A 23960-nucleotide genomic window follows, 5' to 3' on the forward strand; every position below is an offset into this window, starting at 1 on the left:
ACATTGCTGCCCTGATGAAAGCCTACCAGGGGAAAGACAAAAATGGAAACTTCTAAGATAAAGAAACCAGAGTCAGATAGGCAGCTGCTCTTCAGCTCCATAGCTGTAAAAACAGTAGCATAGTTTCAAAGGGTAAAGAGAAGACTTGACACAGTTCATTTCTGCAGGAGCCCCTCACTTAAGCTGGCATCATACTGTTTGCATACTGGGGCTTTGGAAATTGATTGGAGCATCTTAAAAATCAAGCATGCAATCCAAAGCAGTTCTTCCCCCATTTCCTACAGACCCCCCCAGAAGTCAGAGGCAGCTCTTGAGCTTCTGCCACAGGAGAAAATGAGGGAGGCTGTGTCAACACTGGGGATGTAAGAAGATGGTCAGTTCTGAGGTCTCTGAGCCTGGTATGGTCTAGATATTCATATCCTTCCCCTCCTTCCAACCTACCCCCTTTCCAAAGCAGGAGAGGAAAATACACAAAACTTTACATTCACTGTTCCTTAATGAGCTTGGGGTGTGATTTTTTTCCTTAAGTCTGAAGAATCAAAACCTACAAAATTGAAATACATACCTTGATGTTTTCTGTTTGGGCTTGTAATAAGAATGCTGCTATACACTGTCGATAGCTGTTTTCATGTTGTATGAGGAAAGAATTTCTCAGCCCAAAGACTAGAAGAACATTAAAGACAAAGAGCCAAAGCATTTAATATGAAATCCACAGTTTCTCAGTACAAGAACCTGGATTTTTGTTTGTTTATTAATGGGTGTGGGAGGTTTATGTCAATTAAAAAAGAATCTGATTCCAAGACCAAGACTTCACTGCTATGTCCAAAGAGAGCCCACTTAAATATGAAAACCTTTTCTTCCTTAGCCAATGACTTCTGGGGCTTGAGGAAATAAATACATTTATGGCTTAAGTGATGGAAAATGTGTTCCTTCCCAAGGAAAAAGCTTATTAGCATAATAGGTAGATTTTGTGTGTGTAAAATATAAATACAAATACGAAAAATAATACAATCATTGTTTCTTTGACCTCCACCACTCCTTTTAAAAATGTTTTATTTTTGTACTTAAAGGGAAGTCACATCAAAACAACAGTTAAACAAATTAAGATGTAGCAAAAATACAAAACCACCTGAATGCTTCACAGCAGTCCAAGAAAAGCCAAAAAAATGGACTCAAATAAAATCCAACATCCACCAAATTATGTGAAATGTAAAACAAACAAAAAAAATGTTGGCATGGTTTCTGTGTTTGAAAAGAAACAGTCTGTTCTGTCATTTCCTAGCTGGTCTCTTAAAGAAATGATAGGAGATACTAGGAGAGCAGATTTTCCTTTTTTTATACAGCTGGAGCTCTTAAAATGAAAGTGTCTTCCTTGAATTATTTATACAGCACCAGGAATAAAATTTTGCAGTCTATACATTCTTTCTACAGTCAATTTATGTTTAGGAACAAACAAAACCAAACCAGGGCTGGCTCCGGGTCAAACCAAGTACTTCAGAGAGGAGGAGGAGAACACTGACTCTTCCTGGATGATCATTAAGCTGATGCTTGCTCACAGTCATTATTTCTGTTCCTTGAAGTTTGTGGGTTTAATTCAAACTCACTGAGGCAAGTTGGGCCTCATTTCAGAATCGAAGCAAATGTGAGACTTTTATTTTCTTAACTGCAAGAACTACTTCACTATTACAGATTGTAATAGTCTAAACCTCATAATTCCTAAATTCTACACAACAAAGCCTGTCAAGGTCATGAAATTCTGTCCAGTTTCTCTGGGGTGAGAGGACTTAAACCTATTAAAATGACTTTCTGGAAAAAAGATCTGGCTGTTTTTGTTTTACTCCCTGATTTTTCTCCTTATAAATTCCCTGTAGTAAGTGAGGCTTTAAAGATCAGGTTGTTGTTCCTGGCTGGATTTCAGAATCCATGTTCCTCAAAATTGTAACTGTAGTTCTCAGTTATTTAAGGTATCCCTCATCTGTTTAGTTTGTAATATGGCTACTAAGGGCTTAATAAACAAAAGGACCTGGTATAGCTAGGCTTAGAAAATAAAATAAGGAGATAATAAATGGTCAGGAATAGCTTTTTTCTCCCTGATGTTCTAATATAATGATTAACAATTAATAGTTGACATCATTTATTCAGCACTTACTATGTACTAGGCACAGTGCTATGTATTTTTTTCCTTTTTGTGTCATTTAAACCACACAGCAACTGTATAAGATAGGTCAACTAACCCCAAATAGCCAAAACAATCTTGAGAAAGAAGAATGGAGCTGGAGGGATCACACTCCCTGACTTCAGACTATACTGCAAAGCTGCAGTATGGTACCAGCACAAAAACAGATACAAAGATCAATGGAACAGGATAGAAAGCCCAGAAATAAACCCACGCACTTATGGTCAATTAACCTACAACAAAGGAGGCAAGAATATACAATGGAGAAAAGACTGTCTCTTCAATAAGTGGTGCTGGGTAAACTGGACAGCTATTGTAAAAGAATGAAATTAGAATGTTCTCTAACACCATACACAAAAATAAACTCAAAATGGATTAAAGACCTAAAAGTAAGACCAGATACTATAAAACTCCTAGAGAAAAACATAAGCAGGACACTCTCTGACATAAATTAAGGAGATATTTTAAGCAGCAGTAAGCAGCAATACTTCTTTGGATCCATCTCCTAGAGTAATGAAAACAAAAGCAAAAATAAACAAATGGGACCTAATTAAACTTAAAAGCTTTTGCACAGCAAAGGAAACCATAAAACAAAAAGACAACCTACAGAATAGGAGAAAATATTTGCAAATGATGCGACCGACAAGGGATTAATTTCCAAAATATACCAAGAGCTTATAAAACAACACATCAAAAAATGGGCAGAAGACCTAAATAGACATTTCTCCAAAGAAGATACACAGATGGCTACAGGCACATGAAAAGATGCTCAACATCACAAATTATCAGAGAAATGCAAATAAAAACTACAATGAGGTATCACCTCACACTGGTCAGAATGGCCATTATCAAAATATCTACAAATAATAAGCTGGAGAGGGTGTAGAGAAAAGGGAATCCTCTTACACTGTTGGTGGGAATGTAAACTGGTGCAGCCACTATGGAGAACAGTATGGACGTTCATTAAAAAACTAAAAATAGCATTACCATATGATCCAGCAATCCTACTTCTGGGCATATATCTGGAAAAGATAAAAACTATGATTTGTAAAGCTACATGCACCCCCAGTGTTCATAGCAGCACTATTTACAGTAGCCAAGACATGGAAACAACCTAAATGTCCATCGATAGATGAATGGATAAGGATGATGTGGTGTGTGATGTGTATACATATACACACACACACACACACACACACACACACACACACACACTGGAATATTAGCCGTAAAAAAGAATGAAATAATGCCATTTACAGCAACATGGACGGACCTAGAGATTATCATATAAAGTAAGTCTGAGAAATACAAATATCATATGATACCACTTATATGTGGTAATCTAAAAAAGAGATACAAATGAACTTATTTATAAAACAGAAATAGACTCACAGACATGGAAAACAAATTTATGGTTACCAAAGAGGAAAGGTGGGGGAGGGATAAATTAGGAATTTGGGATTAACAGGTACACACTACTATATATAAAATAAACAACAAGGACCTACTGTGTAGCACAGGGAACTAAGCTCAATATCTTGTAATAACCTATAATGGAAAAGAATCTGAAAAAGAATATATATGTATGTATAACTGAATCATTTTGTTGTATACTTGGAACACTGTAAATCCACTATACTTCAATTAAAAAAAAAAAGGTCAACTAATTCCCACTTACAAATGAGGGCACAGATTAGGTGAATTTTTCTAAGGTCACACAGCTTGTGAATAATATAGCCAGGATTTGAAACTAGGTCTCTGTCACTGCAAAGCACAATCTCTTCTTTTTTCAGACTTTGTCTCACTCTACAGCTATTCTACCTCATGCACTGTATCTGAACAGTTAAAATAACCACCAGAGCAATGAGAAAAATATTTAAAAAAAAGAAATGAAATGGTAGTGACAAGTCAAAAAGTAACAAAAGATGGTGGAAGTATGGTTTTTAAAAAGGTATTGATTTTATTTAAAAAAAAAAAAGAAAAAGGAATACAGGAGAAATAACATGCGTCTCCCAAGGGAATCCTGTGATGTCAGATTTCCCATAAAGTCCAGCTGGCTGGCAGGGCTGTGGCTGACCTGAGCCCACGCTGCTTCCCTCTCTTGCTTGGGGGATCTGACACCTTCCTCCACTCACATCCATTTATCATGGCAGAATCTTCTAACTATGGCCACTGTAGTAAGAAGGTTGTGCTCCTCTGAGATGCCCGTTTTTAGGCTTGCTCGGGAAAGCTCTCTGGTTTATGCAGACTTTGGCCTGTGACAGTGATTGGTCCGTGCCAAATCTGATCTAAGAGGCCTTAAGGACTGACCAGTTGCTTTTCAGCAAATCTTAGCAGACACAGAAAGAACAGACAAAGGAGGCAGAAGGCTCTAGTTCTGGATACAGGTTTCCCCTCATTGGAGCCCTGCTGCTCTTGGGGAGAGAATTTGCATCCATTCACGAGTTGAACATTTAAATATACAACTTAGTTACATAACTTAATGATGTGAATTTTTGCTATTATTATTATTCATTGGTGTATTCACTGTGTAATGTGGCTCTGCTGAGTACAAGCAGGTCCTGTGCTAATGACTGGTGCTCTGGGCTTGGCTGCTGGAGTGGGAACTGCAGGACATGGACGGTGCTCCCTCTCTTCCTGCTCCTCCCTTGGGACAGGAAGGCACTCCCCTCCTGCCTGGCTTTGCTGGTCTTCTAGCAGCCTGTCCCCAGGAAAGAATGACGGATGCTTCCTTCTGAACACTGCTGCCACCCACCCAGTACTAAGTAGGCCAGAATGTCCTTCAAGTCCCTCCGAGGCCCAGGGCTTTCCTGACAGGATTTATTGATCTTTCGTTGTTCTGAGAGCTCCATCTTTGTAACTCCAGGGCACTTACAGAGTGCCTGGTTCACAGGAGACACTCAGGAAATGCTTGAAAAATAAACAAAAATATACATTTCTGATCTATACACATGACGTATATGTGTATATGTATGTACATATACATATTTATATATTTATTTCTGGCATTTTTCTATAGAGCAATTGCAATAAAATATCTTAGGCTTGCATAGTATATCATGGTTTACCAGTGCTTTAACAATAGCAATAGTACTAAAAATGGTTAACAGAATAACAATCCTAATAATAGCTGTCATTTATTGAGTGCTTTACCTGCATGATTTCATTTAATTCTCATGACAGCTCACTGGGGTAGATATTATCCTGATTTTACCAAGATGAATCTGTGGCTTAGAAAATTTAAGTACCTTGCACACAGGGTCACACAGCTAGCAAGTGGCAGAGCTGGGTCATCCAAGCATTGGAAGCAAGTCCAATACTCTTTCCATAACTAGCCTATAGAGTGAGTGATACTTAGCTACACAGGAACCCAGTATTATCTTTCATGAAGATTTGAATTAGATTCATGTCCTGTTACCAAAAAAAGGCCAACATAAAACTCTGGGATAGCAAACAGATGAGCTGAATGATGCAAATAGACACATACCTGACATGTGGAGTGGATCGAGACCTCTGACAACCAATCTGTCTAGTGGAATGGGCTGATCAAGTACCATACATGAACCACCTTCTTTGATTACTGTTTGTAGCTCAGGAATAAGTGAAGGGCACATTAAACCAGGGTCTGAGCCTCCAAGTTTCTAAAATTAAGGAGGAAAATAATGCAATAAGTAGGAAGTAAATATTGATGCACATACTTAAGGTACATCCTTAAGTAAACTGATTTTTAGAAACAACTGCTTGAAATCTAGCTTACTATTCTTTCTGGATCTTGAAAAGCATTTCCCAAAGTACACAGTGATTTAAAGCATAGTGTTTCTGATCCCCAAGTTTAATTACCTGAATAAATAAAAGGGTAATTTCATAGCTGGGAAACATTTAAATCATTATCACATCAATGGGAAGATCTTCATTTCCAGTAGTATCCCTCTATGGTACTGAGTTAAACAAGAAAGAGAAGCCTCATGTTGGCCAACTCTGTCCATGGGATCTTATACTAAAATCTAAATAAATAAATTCCATGCTCTATGATCTGTAAATAACTGAAATTGTTTTGAATATATAAAATACTGATTTAAAAAAAAAATGGTGTCAAAGATTGGGATGTACGTGAAGTAATTTGTGCATTAAATAGTGAAGAGAAATTTAAAACAGATAACATGCCTTATTTCTTTTTCCAAAAAAATAAATGAAACCTGGTGTCTTCTCTGGGTGGTTCTCTCAGATTTATCAGACGGAAGAACTTAAAGAGGAATTTAAAACAGATAACATTACTTATTTTGGAATCAAGTTGTGAAGCATGAAACCAGAATATTATCTTATAATATGGCCAATAATGGGCTGCCACTAGTTTGTGGGCGCTGATTTGTGCCATTATGTAAAGAGAAGGTAAGCTGTGCTTAACGTCAGGTTTTTGAAGGGGACAGAGATTTTTCAGAGCTTGCCTGTTCAGACATGCTAGCCTGGGTAGCTGAAAATAAGAGGCCATCCAAGTCTCAAAACTGTGACTTAATATTCTCCAACACCCATTCCCTCCTCAACCACTGATCAACTATGCACGGATTGATTAATGGGTGTCTATTTTATTGCTTAAAGACCCTTAAATTATTTAGCTCAACTAACCAACATGCCATCTAGAAGCTTAGGTTATTAAAAGATCTGAGAGATCTAGTCTCATAATCTTACATCTGTGTAAGGCTAGTCGGTTAGTAAAGAAGTGAGTGGGTTAGAACAACATTAGTTATCTCTGACAGCCAAAAACATACTGCACAGCCTCTTCCCATCTCTAAGGGCAGGTGTCTGAGAGCTGCAGAGGAGGCCTCTTCCTGAAAGCACTCACACACACCAGTCAGGGAACAACTGTGAAATGGGACATTAGATAGAAAGCCTTTGGTGGACCACGGAGACCCCTGGCTTAACGGGGAGTAACGACAGTAATGGTAACCATTAATACTTAAGGGAGAAATCCCTATTCTTAGAAGAGATTTTGTGGCTCTAGCCCCTGGTGACTCGTTTTTTTTCTGTGATGCCAACTGTACATTTGTTTGGCTTCTGCAGTTCTTAATTATAGGCAGACACTGAGAGACCAGGGCTCCTTCCCACCTGCAGCCCCCAAAGCATCATTTCTCAGGAAGAACGTGAGAACGGGTGGTAGGTATCACCTCAGCACTTGGCAGCAGACGGTTTAGAGAGGCCCCCTGCTCTGGCAGCTTTTGTTGCGGTAGTCAATTTGGATGAGGAAAAGGCGGATATGGACAAAAGTATCTTAATTTCATTTGCTGAGGCAGGCTGGGCATAAAGCCCTGTGGCTTCTGGGACTCACCTCGGAAGTATACAGACTAAGTCATTCTAAAAATATACACACCCTCTGACATCCTTAAGAAATGGGACTTGCTTTTGTTACTGTTGTTTTTCAGTCCAGCACACTACGATGGAAAAAGCCAGTATTTTTAAATGCCTCCATTTTTTAGAGGGTAAAGTCCGATTTGATGTATAAGAATCTTTTCTCTTTTCAACTCAACTTATTCAGAAATATTTCTAAACTCATTTAGCAGAATTATTTAGAGACAACAGCATTTTACCTTTTTGTTGCGCTTAGTTTTCGTAACTAAGAGGAAATCATCAAAGAGAAACAGATAAACATCTAGGAATCTTGTGCTTTCTGAGGAAAGAAAGAAGATGAAATTGGGGCTGGAAACAGTAAGCAGAGGTTTTTTTTTTTTTTCTTTTTAAATCAAAGAATCCCTTAGAAAACAACACAGGCCGGGGATCAGGGCACACGAGGCTTGAAGCTCAGGGGGCTCCAATCACGTGGGTCAGAAAACTGCATTATGGTTGAATTGACTTCTCCCTAAGGCAGGGACTTGATGTGAGCCCACCCTTCCAACTTTAAAGACATTGTATTTGTAAGGCATTTCATGTGGATCTAAGGTTACTTGGATGGTATTTGTCGTGGTTTCAGCTGAGCCTAGGACACATCTATTGACTAACAGAACTCCAGCATTTTGGCCTCTTGACTCATCTCTGTGGTCATTGGCAAAGGTATACATTACCAGAAGAAAAGGCACTTTGTCATAGCTGTGGACTGAATTGCATCTCCCTCAAATTCTATGTGGATGCCGTACCCCCCTCCCCACTGTGTATTTGGAATAAGGAAGTGATTAAGATTAAATGAAAGCTTAAGGGAGGACCCCTGATCTGACAGGGTGAATGTCATCCCCAGAGCATGCTCTCTCTCTCTGTCTCTCTCTGCCACGCGTGGACACTGAGAAAGCTGGAAAGAGAGCTTTCACCAGAAACTGAATCAGCTGGCAACTTGACCTTGAACTCCCAGCCTCCAGAACTGTGAGAAATAAATGTCTGTTGTTTAAGCCACCCAGTCTGTGGTATTTTGTTATGGTAGCCCTAGCTGATTAAGACAGTCACTAAAACAATTTGTTTCTTAAGTTTTACAATGTGTCTATACAAGCTTTAAATAATCTTCATGGGGCTTCCCTGGTGGCGCAGTGGTTGAGAATCTGCCTGCCAATGCAGGGGACACGGGTTCGAGCCCTGGTCTGGGAGGATCCCACATGCTGCGGAGCGACTGGGCCCGTGAGCCACAACTACTGAGCCTGCGCATCTGGAGCCTGTGCCCCGCAACAAGAGAGGCCACGACAGTGAAAGGCCTGCGCACCGCGATGAAGAGTGGCCCCCACTTCCCACAACTAGAGAAAACCCTCGCACAGAAACGAAGACCCAACACAGCCAAAAATAAATATTAAAAAAAAAATAATAATCTTCATGAAGCTTTATATTTACAAATATATTTCTGATATCACTTTTGATAATAACTGAAGGCAAATAGGCTTTTCTACTTTTCCCTAAGAAGGGGATACTCGTAGAAGAGAAATAAAATATTAGAATGAGATATTCCCCTCTCAATTTAACTCTATCCCTTAGAAATTAGAAAAAGAAATGGTTAGTGAAGTCAGAAAGAGAAAAACAAATATCGTATATTAACGCATATATGTGGAACCTAGAAAAATGGTACAGATGAACCGGTTTGCAGGGCAGAAATTGAGACACAGATGTAGAGAACAAACGTATGGACGCTAAGGGGGGAAAGTGGCGGGGCATTGGTGGTAGTGGTGGGATGAATTGGGAGACTGGGATTGACATATATACACTAATATGTATAAAATAGATAACTAATAAGAACCTGCTGTATAAAAAAATAAATAAAATTCAAAAATTAAACAAAGAAAAAATTTTAATTTTTTAAATTAAAATTTTTTAAAATTAAAAATTTAAATTAATTTTTAATTTAAAATTAATCTGACAAAAGTTACCCTTTCCAAAAGTTCCCAAAATAGTAATTTATATTCACATACCAAAAAAAAAAAGAAATGGTCAAATTTAAATGATTTTAGAGGAATAGGCCATCCTTGAGGGGGATGTGACAGGCACTTAAATATAAGAAAAATCAGTAACTATTTTTTATTATTCTATTTTATTTATTTATATTTCTCTAGAAGTTCTTTCTCATATACATTTACCTGTGGAAACGAGATGCCTAAGGTTAAATTAATCAATAAAATATCTGGGATTCATTTTTAGTCTAAGTTTACAGGAAAGATACTTCCTGTATCTGCATAGAAATTAGATATTTTATTCAATCTTGAATTGTCCTTGAATAGTTTTTTTTAATGTTTTCTATCACTACTAGAAACTCCTTTTTGCAAATTGGGCTGCAGTAAAGACTGCTGGTTGTCCCTTAAAAACCATTCTTCCCTTCTTTTGTAGTAATGAAATTTCCAAGTTTTAGTGGGTAGATGTTCACTGTGAATAAATACTACATCTCCCAGCTTTCCTTGTAGCTAAATATGACCAAGTGACTAAATTCTGACCAATGGAATACGAGCTAGAATGTAGGCAAATTGGTGACTCACCTTGGGGCCACAGAAGAAAGCAGTCTGTAGGATGGCAGAGCAAAAGGACATGAGAAATCCAGATCCCTTGTGGCTTCATGGAGTAAAGCTGTCATATAGCTCAGAATTTTACGTGTGAGATAAATAAACCGGTCTGTCTCCAAGAGCTGGCTTAATATCCTAACTAACACATAGGGTGAGGAATGGGACATTTGGACAATGCTAGACCTTTAAGACCTGTTAAATATTGCTTTCCCCACCCTCTGCCACTCCTATCTGAATTAGGTGAATGATCATTGTCAAAATGAAATAGCTTTGTTTTCTCCTTCTAACTTCAAGTATTTTAACAAACAGGTATGAGCATCTTCTATGTCCTAGACTTCATTCTAGGAAATGATGATTATTTTAGCTACCGTTTATTGAGGCCCTAGTTTTCCACCAAGCAGTCAACAAATACTGAGCACCTCCTATGCATCAATGATTAAGACAAAATCTCTCCTTCAAAGAGCTTTAATTATAGTGGGAGCAGATACATAATAAACACAAACACGATTTAAGATAAATTCAAGAACTGATAGTGCTAAAGTAAATATGGGATTACGAAAAAGGATGACTAAGGAGGAAGACTGTAGGCATAAAGTTAGAGTATTCACATTTATCATCCCAGGAGTTTGAAGCTATGTGCCACACAACCAGATACGAGACTTAACAAACTTGTGCGGTTCTAACTCGATTAGGTATTTATTTTTTCTCAAAGAGTCTGGCCTGTGGGGTTTTCATCACACTGCTAGAGAACAGAGCAGCGTCACTGACTTATTCTAGTTCTGCAGCAGCTTGAACAACGTGTGTTCTCTAGGTGCTACAGCTGCTGGGCCATCCTATTTGCCTGAACTTTACCTCTTTTTCTATTTAGAAATACCAGTCTGTGGGGAGCATGCTGGCATGAATTCCAGTGGGAAGCTGGTTATGCTCCAAAAGTTATAAAAACTTGGACCTTCTGGGAATGAGAAAATGCACTTAATTTCAACTTAAGGCTAGAAGAAATTTTGGAACATAATATATTAGTGGTGGATACCATCACCATCATCATCATCATCAATATTTACAGAAGAGATTAAGAGAATTTAAACGATTTCCCCAAAGCCCACAGTTGGGGCTAGACCCCCTAATTCTTGGTCCAATGCTTTTTCCATTCAAAATGATGTCCTGTTTCTTCTAACACTATTACCCCCACCGACACCATATCTCTATGCCAACTCCGAGCCAAAGTCCCAGTGACTTTAAACTTGATCTGACACTACTATATGACACACCCCTCTCTGGTGAAATCTGACTAACAGCATGTGCTGTCAGACAGGAGCCTGGTGTTAGTAATGCTTACGTAGGTCATCGCCATTCTACCACATTTGACTCTACAAGAAACTTTTCCTGAAAAGTTGGGTTGAACCATAACGACTCCTTCTTAGGCCAGTCTCCCACCCATGCTTCCATGACAAGCACCCCCATCCCACTTGATATGAGTACACATCTGACGCGGCTTTTCACCAAGAGATTTTTCATGGTCACGTTCATCCAGCCTCTACGTGGCCTCCCATCACGTCCACACCTGAACCCTAAAACTGACTCCCTGACCCACTCCCTGCGCCACCCTCAGGGTCATCTACCAACCTTTCAGGTAGATAGATAAGCACACTTGAAGGTCTTCGACTCATTTCCTCTTCATCCATTTTATCAATCATAAAGTCCTCCTGTTTTTGCCTTTGACATAGCTCTCACATTTATCCTTTTTGATCCACGTCCATTTCTAACATTTTAGGATAGGCTGGTGCGTCTCACAGTTGGGAATTTGGTAGATAGGGGGAAGAGGTGAAATAACATCTCTCATGATTCCAGGTGGAGGCCAATTTTGCAGGGAAAGGCATAGGATTGTACACAGAACTGTGTTTTGCTTCATTACTTTTGGTTTTGGTTGGATTTGGCTTTGTCACAATGATATTATTTTTGAAATTGTAAAAGAAAGGGTAAGATTGTTATCTTTCCAAATGAAAGTGGGAGGGGAGTGGTCTACAGGTGGAGAATGGTTGAGAAACACAGGCCCAGGCTCTTCCCACCCCATCCTGCTTCACTGTGGCGGCTTCAGGCTGGTCTCTCTGCTTTGGTCTCCTCCTCTAGCCATTTTGTGTATTGCTTCCCATAACTCTTTCTTCAACACCCTTTTAAGCCTCTCATGTCCCTGAGCACTCAGTGGCTTCTTGTTGCCTGCAATTTCCTGGCCGGGTCCCTCTGGCTTTCAAGGCAGTGGCTATGATTCTGGAAGCCTGCTAGGGTGAGGCAGCCTGGCTTGGGTCTGGATGCTGCCATTAACTTGCCACCAAGTGACCTTGAGCATGATACAGAACCTCCCCGGGTCTCACCTGTGACATGGGATTAAATGTAACTTCTCTGCATAACTCACTGGAAGGAAAAAATGCATGAAAAAGCCCTTTGATATAAAAAGCTAGGCATGTCTATGTTTCGAGTTGGCAGTTGCCTGCGGGGGTTATGTCCCAAGCTGACATCTGGCGCTATCCCTAAAATAGAGCAGGTTCTCAACAGGTGTGTACTGAATAAGGAATTACTGCCTGGCACCCCCCAAAAGATCTCAGGTAACCTCACATCCCACAGGGCTTCACACACCGTAGGTGCTCAATCAAGATTTTGTGAAGAAATGAATCAATGAATGAATGCAAATCTTATTTCAGTCGGGCAGCCCTTTCTGATAATATTTACTGAGCACTGACTCTCTGCCAACCATTCTTTCAAGTGCTTATACATCCATTAGCTCATTTAATCCTCACAACAAAGAGGGGACACGGCAGCATGGGGAGATTGCTGTAAGTGGCCCCAGGTTACACAGGCAGCAAAGGCTGAGCTGGGAAGGGAATCTGGCAGGCAGCCTCGGGGATCACCCTCCTAACCACGCCGCTGTGAGCCTATTCTCTCAAGTGGCTTCTGCCTCCAAGCCTTTTCTCTTGCTGTGCTTTTCATCTGGGATGTCCTCCCTCCTGTCCTTTCACTGAACTACACCCTTCTATCCCCCCAAAGCCCGCCTCCAGTCCCATGGACCACCTGAAGCCTTTCCTGGGTACTCCAGCATCAGACTCTCCTCTGGACTTAGACTGCAGGTCTGCTCATTATGCAGTGCTTCCCAACTAGAGGGAAAGGATTATCCAGAATAATGACTTTTCTATCCTCCAATGGTACCTACACAATGCAACATGTGTTACATAATAGGTTCTCAGTCAACACTGAGAGTATGATTGCCCAGCTCACTGGGGGAGTAAAATGAGGGTGGTAACAGCTGACATTGAGTGGTTACTATATTCCAGACCTTGAGCTAAGTTCTCCACATATGTTACTTCACTTTAACATTGAGCTTATAAGACAGATATCGTTATCCCATTTTACAGAGAGAAAACGGAGGGCGTGTGGCCAGTTACGTCATGGTTTGATCAAGCTGGAGTCTGCGTGACTCCACAGGATGCTCTCTGATTCACATCTTCCATTGCCTTGGCCATAAGGAAATACAATTCTTGCCACCCTTCGATAAGCAATAGTTGGACAAGTTACAAGGTAGCAAACATGTTGGGTTTGTAAAGGAAGCAGTTATTTACCTGCAAGAGTTAATTTTCCTTCATAGAGAAGGTGTCTGTTGGTTGGTGACAGGATGTTTTCTGCCATGTGTTCTTTAAAAATGTGTTTCAGGCACTGGCAAAACAAGGGAGGAAATCAAAGAGATGTTGTTAGTGACTGGAGGACAGCATATTCTAGAAGCTGGGGCAATGTACTCTGTCTAGAAAGTTCCTGACATTTGGAAATGCCAGTAAATGCACATGGGAATGGGAAAGAATGGGAAAAATGCTTAGAAGGACCAGTTCAGGAACGGCATGAGGAGGTCAGCCTCCCCACACACAATGCCATGTGGATGAAGGCTTTACTTCTTGCTAGATTTATAATTCTAGTGGGCAGCTGGGGACTTTGTGAGACTAGTATACTTCCACTTGAATGCCAAACGTTTAGAAAGGGACACAGGTTCTAATTGATCCTTTTTGTACCTCTGGAATGAAAAACCTTTTATCTCTATCCCAAAGTGGAGGCCACACTATAATCTCCTGTAGATGTCTGCATTTTTGAAAATTGTCAAGCCACTTCACTTTTCCTTCAAGATCCCCTGAAAGACAAGACACATCCAATATATTTTTAAATGCATGAGACATTACAGCATAAAATTTAACCAAGATCCACAGGAATCATTTAGAGATATTGACCGCCCCTGGAGCCAAACCATATCTTAGGTTCATTTAACATATTTCTTGCTGTTTAAATGCCTTAGAAAAACTCACTAATTTGAAATCAGCCTCTTGCAGAGAAAAATGAAGCTGAACTAATTTAACTCAGTAAGTTGGAAATGTATTGTGCATTTTTATTTCAATAATACTAACAGTTCCCTTAGTAGCTTTCTCATATTCCCTACATCACACAGCTTGTGATTACAGGAAGGAAACAAAAATCAGACTAACAAGGACAAACATATCCTTTTGTCTTAATCATAAAACATACATTCACTTTATGGTAAGGTTGATTATTTCTTTTGGTAAGAACTCATTTTCTCTTTGAAGGTCTATATTAATTTTCCAATGATTTTTAATAACATATTGCTATTGAGGTTTTGAAATGATTTTTGAAAACATGGAGGGCAAGTCGTAGACCCACAGAATCACACGGTTAGGGAATCCTTGAGAATTCACCATCTTTAAGCTTTAAAGGAAGGCCACAGGATCTCTTTCCCCAACAATGAGAATTCATTTTATTGAGAAATTCCTAGAAGAGATGTTATCTCCCTCACAAACTTATCAAAATGAGTAATAATCTTCAAAATTACTTTAGAAGTTTAAAAAAGTCTGTCTTTAACTGAATTTTTTGTCTTAATCACTTGATAAGCTGAATTCTAGTTCCTTGGGTTATTTTAGAATTTCAACAAAAAATTTTAAAAAAGGAAAGAAACTCCTAAGTGAATGGTCATTTTATTTTTAAACATGCAAAAGAAAAAAAATATATCATTTCTGTACAGCTAATGATCATCATTCTGAATTGTTCCCTTTTGATGCTCCCCAGGAAATCTTGGTTTATGGACATATATCACGAACTTCTTTATTTGAATTTGATTATACAGAGCTACCCAAATAAATTTAAGTCATCACAGGGCTTTCTCTTTTTCTATTCCCAAATTTTGGGTCTAAAGATTGCAGTTGGCATTATATTTAGATTGGCCCTGGATTTCAGTGACCTAAAAAAAATGACGGATGGTAATTTATTCTCCGGAAAGGCTTCCCATGCTGTTTACTCCCATTTGCTTTGTGTGTGGGTTCAGTATGGATGTTAAAAACAAAGTGCCTTCATCATCTGGGAAATAGAACTTTTCCTGCCTGAACTCACATCTGAAAGCCTTGGAGACGGGGCCATGTCCTGCGTGAACTTGGAGTTAAGAGTTCTCATAGGGTTCGCCAGGATGTGACTGGAGCCCATTGTTTTGAGTGTGTTTGATTTACAGTGCAAACTCAAACTCGAATCCACATTTCGGAAAGCCATGACCTCAAGGCAATGGAATTACCTCCTAGGATGGAAGCCCAAATGGTTCCCAGGAGCCAGAGGGTCCCCCAACTCTTTGATTAAAGCTGACACTGGAGCTCTGGGTCACTCATCTCAGGGACTTACAGATTGACTTTTCCACCTTTTCCTTGATGGAGTAGATCATGATTTTCTCCGTAGAGTCTGTACTCCTTTTCCAGATGTTCTTCAGCAACAAGGGGTATCGAGTCAGCCTGTGTAGTGGGGCCACTAGCAGCTCAGGCAGGTGAAGGCGTCTGCACTGTTCATTTTGCTCACACCACTGGGGAAGGCAAAAGCAAGTGGATCAGAACATCGCGTCTCCTATCAAGGCCCTGAGAAGTCCGGACACAAGAAACCCTTAGAGATTTCACTCAGTAATGACACGACACACCTGTGAGCTTGCTAGGAGAATTTATAAGCCATGGACTAGACTTTGCTTTTGAAAATTCCATATTAAATTGTCTTAGCAAGCATCTATCTACCAGTACTAAATTCAGGGTCTGAAATGGGTTTTTTCAATGTGCTTAAGAAGTATCATTGAATATTACTGACTGAAACATTGCTGCTTTCCAATTAAAAAAATGAAAGAATCTTTCTTCAGATGTCTTGCCTTCCCAGCAATGGTGATGAAAAGGAAGAGGTCATCAGCATCACCTATAACACCACCCCCTCAATCCTCCTAAATGGGAAAACTGATGTCAAGATTTGAATGCACAGGAAAAGTTTGAATTTTGTTAAATCCCCTAGAAATTGCATACTCCATCAGTGGCCGTGTAAGATGTATTAATACACATATTTCAGCCTTGCTTACCCTTGTCACTGAAAAGTTTAGTTTTGCCCCTTGCCTTCTCCTTTTCCCTGGCCCTTGGGGGAGATTTCTGGTTTTGCCAACTCTGCTCCCACCCTTGCTGCAATGCAGTTAGGAGAACTGAGAGTCAACACTACACACGTAGACAGGAAAAGGAAGGATTTTTGCTTGTTGGGTCAGTTCCTTGACTCTCCTTTGTTGGAGGGAATCAGGATAATGAAGAGAAAATGAAAATAGAAGTTGAAGATGCTAAATTGATCTACATGATATAGAAAAGAGAGGAGAGGGAAAAAGACGTAGACAATTGTCAACAGGGAGAGTTTGTTCAAAGAGGCAGTTGCCAGGAGTACACACAATGGGGAATACATGAAAGGAAACTTCAGTAAGTATTGCTATGGGTTATACATTGGATTTCCATAAATGGTATTTTGAGAAATGCAAGCAACATGAGAATAGCTCCTACATTTGTTTCATCTGCTGGACTGTTTCTTTGAATGTGACACCGTTTGAACCTGAGGGGTCCCAGCCTTTGTGCAGGTGACACATGACGCCTGGAGCCAGGTCTGTGGCTACCGCACACACAGGTACATCAAGAAGTATTATTAAGGGTGTGTTCACTTCCCTTACACTTCTCTCCTCCCACCTGCTCACGCCATACTGGTCCTGAGTTCAGCTCTAAATGGATCCTGTCCTCACACTAAATATTTTTCTTGCTGCGGGATCTCGCCTCTTCCCTCTTTCATGCTCACTCCAGGCCCAGGTTAAGTCCTGACCCTCATGACCCAGACCCTCAAGACCAGCCTCAGGTGGGTCAAGGTACAGTCGGTTCTACTATCTGTAGGTTCTGCATTCTCAAATTCAACCAACTGTGAACTGAAAATATTTGGGAAAAAGAATTCCAGAAAGTTCCCAAAAGCCTGAATTTGCAGCACAGCAGCAACCATTTACATAGCATTTACACTGTATGTACAATATTTACATAGAACTTACCTTGTATTAGGTATTATGAGTAATCTAGAGATGATTTAAAGTATACGGGAGGATGTGCATTGGTTATATGCAAATACTATACCATTTTATATACTGGACTTGCGCATCCTCGGATTTTGGTATCTGTCGGGGTGCTGAAACCAACACCCTGGGGATACAAAGGGACGACTGTGCACTGCGGAAGGCTCCCTCTGTGTCCCCAAAGATATCTTCATACGTCTTCATGCCCAGGTGTCAGCCCTTGCATTTCAGAGGGGTCGGTACAATTGGCTCAAACCTCCAACAAGTCCAAAACTCTCCCTTAGATATTCATAAAGAGATATTCCAATGGCTTCTTCTGGCCCCTGGACTCCTGCTTGTACACATTCTGTTTCTTCGCTGAACAGCATGGGCCAAATGCCACACTTAGCCCTTTGGTAGGTTTCCTGTGTTGGTTTCCACTGTAAACCCACTCGTGCCAAACATTTTATGAGTGTATGTGTTTATTTTACTGAAGATTTCAGATTATGGGGAGGGCTCACAGCCCACAGTCACCACCCACCACCCCATTTTGCTGACGCCATTCTCTTCTTTGAAAGGAGAGAGCTCTTTCTCTCTCTTCCCCTCTCCAGCTTTCCCCTTCTTTTCTCCTAGCCTCGTGCTTTGCAATTTGTCCTGGTCTTTCATAACCTGACCACATCCCTGGAGGGTGGTACCCTCCTACACTAGCAGCTTTATCACATTTCTTTTAAAAACATCCGGGACTCTTCCTTACGGGAATTCTGCCGGCGTGATCTTTCCCACTTCCCCACCTACAGATGGCAGGTCAGAAAGGTGAGCCCAGAAAGGTCAGAAAGGTGCATGGAGGATGGAGCTCTAGGGGGCAGGCTTCAAGGCTGAGGGACCACCTCTCCGTCTCTGCACCTTACATTCTTCTTTAAAATGGGGGAAGGTACTAGATGACCTCCCAGTTCTCATCCAGCTCAAAATGGCTGTGATTCTCACTGGGGCTGGAAGGGATGAAGGAAGCAAGGACTGCAGATGTGGAAAGGCTGGGAGTGGGGAGGATTGGAAAGAGGAGGTGTGGAGAGGCTGTAGTCTGTGGCCTTAGTGGCTGACTTCCATGCTGAGTCATTAGCAGCAGCATTCCAGCACTACCTGCTGGTCTTTGTGGGGGGCTGGGAAGCTCCAGTAACTGATTTCTCAGCAGCAGTTAGGGATTCCCTCAAAACACACAGCCCTGGGCCACTGCTCCAAATTTCCATGTTGTAGGGAACAGCTCTGGCTGCCAGTACCCACTGGTGTTCAGGGTAAATATAAAAACACCTAATCTCCCCCAGATATCAATCAGAAAAGAAACACCAGTGGTAAATAGTTCAGACAGAGATCCAGGCAGAGATACTGGAAGCTTTTAGCGTTTTGGAAGGTCTCAGAAGAGCAAAAAAAAAAAAAAGATATTTGATGATTCTAAAAGTAAAACTGTAAGTTTTCTTTTTTCATCTCTCTATTGGCTTTACTTTTCAGAAACATTAGGGAAAGAAAAACAATTCTCTGTCATGAGAGATTGGACATAGAAGTCCTTTTAATGGATGGGTCTAGATCAATGAAATCTGCTTCAGTTTTATAATAAATAAATTTATAGGTGGGAGATCAAGATGGCGGAATAGAAGGACACGGAGCTCAATGACACCCACAAATTACATCAAAAATACATCTACATGTGGAACAACTCTCACAGAACACCTACTGAACGCTGGCAGAAGACATACAGCCAACGCTGCAAGAAAGATCACTGTGTAACCAGGTAGGACAAAAGAAAAAAAAGAAATCGGGATGGGACCTGCACCCCTGGGAGGGAGCTGTGAAAGAGGAAAGGTTCCCTCACCCTGGGAACTCCCTTCACCGGCTGGGAGATCAGCTGGGACAGAAAGGGAGCTTCAGAGGCTCAGAGGAGAGTGCAGCAACCAGCTTACAGCTGGCAGAAGAGAGAGATACCAGCACACCTGGTCCTGGCCACCTTGCTGCACTCCCCAGCCCAAGACATGTAACTCCTGGTATGAGTGGGGGCTGGGTGCTGAAGCTTGGGCTTCAGTGGACAGACCTGGGGAGAGGACTGGCAGTGGCTCTGCAGAGAAGCTGGAGGGGCTGGAGTGTGGCCTGGGCTGCAACTGGGTCTGTGTGCAGGATGAAGCCTGGGTCCGCCAAAGAAGCCCCACTGTTAACACACCCTTGAAGGGAGGAGTGGGGCCTTGCCAGAGCAGCCTCACCCTCACAGTGCTCAAAGTGGGCAGGGCTCCGCCTCTACGAGTTCTGGGGGCACGCCAGTGCCTGCAGGTGCCCACACACAGAGCTGGGGCTGAAATCTGAGCCCCGTTGGGAGACTTTGTGACTTTGGTGGATTTACGCTGCTGGCGCCTTTGTAAGCTAAACAACTGTGGGACATCCGAGCAGATGCTGGTACTCCTGGGGCTGGCACGGGGCTAGAGTTAGCAGCTGCGAACTTTGTGGATGCATGAACGTGGAGGTGGGGCCAGGGTCTGTGCCGATTCCGTAGCTCCCACAGCGGGTCCAGGTGCACGACTACAGGCAACTAAGGAAGGTCCCGGTGCCTGTCTTCAGGGAATCTGTGCCAATGGATCGGCGCTGGTGGCTTTGTGAGCACCGCACCTGAGGGACACCCAGGCTGACTGCCTGCATCCCCATGGCTGAGGAGGGCCTGAGGGCAGTGCCAACAATGGTGTACTTTGTGAGCATGCACAATGGGTGACAGAGGACACCACAGAGCACACCTGCCGGTGGACAGCTCCTGAGGAGGAACACTCAGTGACTCCCAGTGGGAGTGCTCCAGTACTGCTTACCTCATACCACAGCTCAGAAACAGACCTGGGGGCTTCTACTCCAACAACTGGGGAGCAGACCCTGTCCCAACAAGGCTGTGACAAGCACAGAGCAAAGAGCAGGGCCACTCAACTTCCAGTGCAGGCTCTGGTCACCACAAAAACAATCACACCCCCTATCAAGGGGATAACAACCAGCATACATAGAGGAAAGACATGGCAGGCATCCATACTAAAAACAGCCCTTGCACCAAAAACATGAGACTCACACAGACTACAAAGGGATGCTTCCACATAAAAACAGCCCTTCAAGACCACAGTAGATAACTGTTTCTCCTAAATTCATACAGTCAAAGAAATATAAGCAAAACAAAGAAGGAGAGAAGAATCACTGACAGAAAGACACTGGAACTCACCAAAAAAAGATACCCCACATCCAAAGAAAGGAGAAACCACAATGAGATGGTAGGAGGGGCACAATCACAATAAAATCAAATCCTATAACTGCTGGGTCGGTGACACACACTGGAGAACACTTATACCACAGAAATTCACCCACTGGAGTGAAGGTTCTGAGCCCCATGTCAGGCTTCCCAACCTGGGGGTCCAGCAACAGGAGAAGGAATTCCTAGAGAATCAGACTTTGAAGGCTAGCAGGATTTGATTGCAGGACTTTGACAGGACTGGGGGAAACAGAGACTCCACTCTTGGAGGGCACACATAAAGTAATGTATGCATCGGGACCCAGGGGAAGGAGCAGTGACCCCAGGGGAGACTGAACCAGACCTACCTGCTACTGTTGGAGGGTTTCCTGCAGAGGCGGAGGGTGGCTGTGTCTCACCGTGAGGATAAGAACACTGGCAGCAGAAGTCCTGGGAAGTACTCCTTGGCATGAGCCCTCCCAGAGTCTGCCATTAGCCCCACCAAAGAGCCCAGGTAGGCTCCAGTGTTGGGTTGCCTCAGGCCAAACAAACAACAGGGAGGGAACCCAGCCCCACCCATCAGCAGTCAAACGGATTAAAGTTTTCCTGAGCTCTACCCACCAGAGCAACACCAAGCTCTACCCACCACCAGTCCCTCCCATCAGGAAACTTGCACAAGCCTCTTAGATAGCCTCATCCACCAGAGGGCAGACAACAGAAGAAGAACTACAATCCTGCAGCCTGTGGAACAAAAACCACATACACAGAAAGACAGACAAGATGAAAAGGCAGAGGGCTATGTACCAGAAGAAGGAACAAGATAAAACCCCAGAAAAACAACTAAATGAAGTGGAGATAGGAAACCTTCCAGAAAAACAATTCAGAATAATGACAGTGAAGATGATCCAGGACCTCGGAAAAAGAATGGAGGCAAAGATCGAGAAGATGCAAGAAATGTTTAACAAAGACCTAGAAGAATTAAACAACAAACAAACAGAGATGAACAATACAATAACTGAAATGAAAATAAGCCAGAAGGAATCAATAGCAGAATAACTGAGGCAGAAGAATGGATAAGTGACCTGGAAGACAGAATGGTGGAATTCACTGCTGCAGAACAGAATAAAGAAAAAAGAAAGAAAAGAAATGAAGACAGCCTAAGAGACCTCTGGGACAACATTAAACACAACAACATTTGAATTATAGGGGTCCCAGAAGGAGAAGAGAGAGAGAAAGGACCTGAGAAAATATCTGAAAAGATTATAGTTGAAAACTTCCCAAATATCGGAAAGGAAATAGCTACCCAAGTCCAGGAAGTGCAGAGAGTCCCATACAGGATAAACCGAAGGAGAAACATGCCGAGACACACAGTAATCAAATTGGCAAAAATTAAAGACAAAGAAAAATTATTGAAAGCAGCAAGGGAAAAATGACAAATAACATACAAGGGAACTCCCATAAGGTTAACAGCTGATTTCTCAGCAGAAACTCTACAAGCCAGAAGGGAGTGGCAGGACATATTTAAAGTGAGGAAAGGGAAGAACCTACAACCAAGATTACTCTACTCAGCAAGGATCTCATTCACATTCGATGGAGAAATCAAAAGCTTTACAGACAAGCAAAAGCTAAGAGAGTTCAGCTCCACCAAACCAGCTCTACAACAAATGCTAAAGGAACTTCTCTAAGTGGGAAACACAAGAGAACAAAAGGACCTACAAAAACAAATCAAAACGATTAAGAAAATAGTAATAGGAACATACATATCGATAATTACCTTAAATGTGAATGGATTAAATGCTGCAACCAAAAGACACAGGCTCGCTAAATGGATACAAAAACAAGACCCATATATATGCTGTCTACAAGACACCCACTTCAGACCTAGAGACACATACAGACTGAAAGTGAGGGGATGGAAAAAGATATTCCATGCAAATGGAAATCAAAAGAAAGCTGGAGTAGCAACACTCATATCAGATAAAACAGACTCTGAAATAAAGAATGTTACAAGAGACAAGGAAGGACACTACATAATGATCAAGGAATCAATCCAAAAAGAAGACATAACAATTATAAATATATATGCACCCAACATAGGAGCACCGCAATACATAAGGCAACTGCTAACAGCTATAAAAGAGGAAATCGACAGTAACACAATAATAGTGGGAGACTTTAACACCACACTTACACCAATGGACAGATCATCCAAACAGAAAATTAATAAGGAAACACAAGCTTTAAATGACACTATACAGCAGACAGATTAAATGATATTTATAGGACACTGCATCCAAAAACAGCAGATTACAATTTATTCTCAAGTGCACATGGAACATTCTCCAGGATAGATCACATCTTGGGTCACAAATCAAGCTGCAGGCAATTTAAGAAAACTGAAATGATATCAAGCAGCTTTTCTGACCACAACGCTATGAGATTAGAAATCAATTACAGGAAAAAAAAAACTGTAAAAAAACACAAACACATGGAGGCTAAACAATATATTACTAAATAACCAAGAGATCACTGAAAACATCAAAGAGGAAATCAAAAAATACCTAGATACAAATGACAACGAAAACACGACGACCCAAAACCTATGGGATGCAGCAAAAGCAGTTCTAAGAGGGACGTTCATAGCAATACAAGCCTACCTCAAGAAACAAGAAAAATCTCAAATAAACAACCTAACCTTACACCTAAAGGAACTAGAGAAAGAAGAACAAACAAAACCCAAAGTTAGTAGAAGGAAAGAAATCATAAAGATCAGAGCACATATAAATGAAATAGAAACAAAGAAGACGGTAGCAAAGATCAATAAAAACTAAAAGTTCTTTGAGAAGATAAACAAAATTGATAAACTATTAGACAGACTCATCAAAAAAAAGAGGGAGAGGACTCAAATCAATAAAATTAGAAATGAGAGGGAGAGGAGCTTCAAGATGGCAGAAGAGTAAGACGTGGAGATCACCTTCATCCCCACAAATACATCAGAAATAATGTACATGTGGAATAACTCCTACAGAACACCTACTGAATGCTGGCAGAAGACCTCAGACCTCCCAAAAGGCAAGAAACTCCCCACGTACCTGGGTAGGGCAAAAGAAAAAAGAAAAAACAGAGACAAAAGAATAGGGACGGGACCTGCACCAGTGGGCGGGAGCTGTGAAGGAGGAAAGGTTTCCA

General features: G+C 41.4%; 1 protein-coding gene across 2 annotated transcripts in view; it reads right to left on the reverse strand.

Annotated features, from left to right (window-relative positions):
- LOC103019970 (pleckstrin homology domain-containing family G member 7) overlaps positions 1 to 23960 on the reverse strand; it is a 69382-nt gene that overhangs the window by 3799 nt on the left and 41623 nt on the right. The window contains exons 6-12 of one of the 2 annotated variants that reach the window (XM_057556393.1): positions 15841 to 16015; positions 14181 to 14296; positions 13740 to 13833; positions 10108 to 10131; positions 7759 to 7838; positions 5664 to 5817; positions 566 to 663 (exon numbers count right to left, since the gene is read on the reverse strand). In XM_057556393.1, the coding sequence (XP_057412376.1) occupies positions 566 to 663; positions 5664 to 5817; positions 7759 to 7838; positions 10108 to 10131; positions 13740 to 13833; positions 14181 to 14296; positions 15841 to 16015 (741 nt within the window). The remainder of the gene's footprint in view (positions 1 to 565; positions 664 to 5663; positions 5818 to 7758; positions 7839 to 10107; positions 10132 to 13739; positions 13834 to 14180; positions 14297 to 15840; positions 16016 to 23960) is intronic. The other variant, XM_007165899.2, reaches the window with a different exon arrangement.

This window comes from Balaenoptera acutorostrata, chromosome 11, assembly GCF_949987535.1.
Source record: "Balaenoptera acutorostrata chromosome 11, mBalAcu1.1, whole genome shotgun sequence".
Classification (NCBI taxonomy): Eukaryota; Metazoa; Chordata; class Mammalia; order Artiodactyla; family Balaenopteridae; genus Balaenoptera; species Balaenoptera acutorostrata.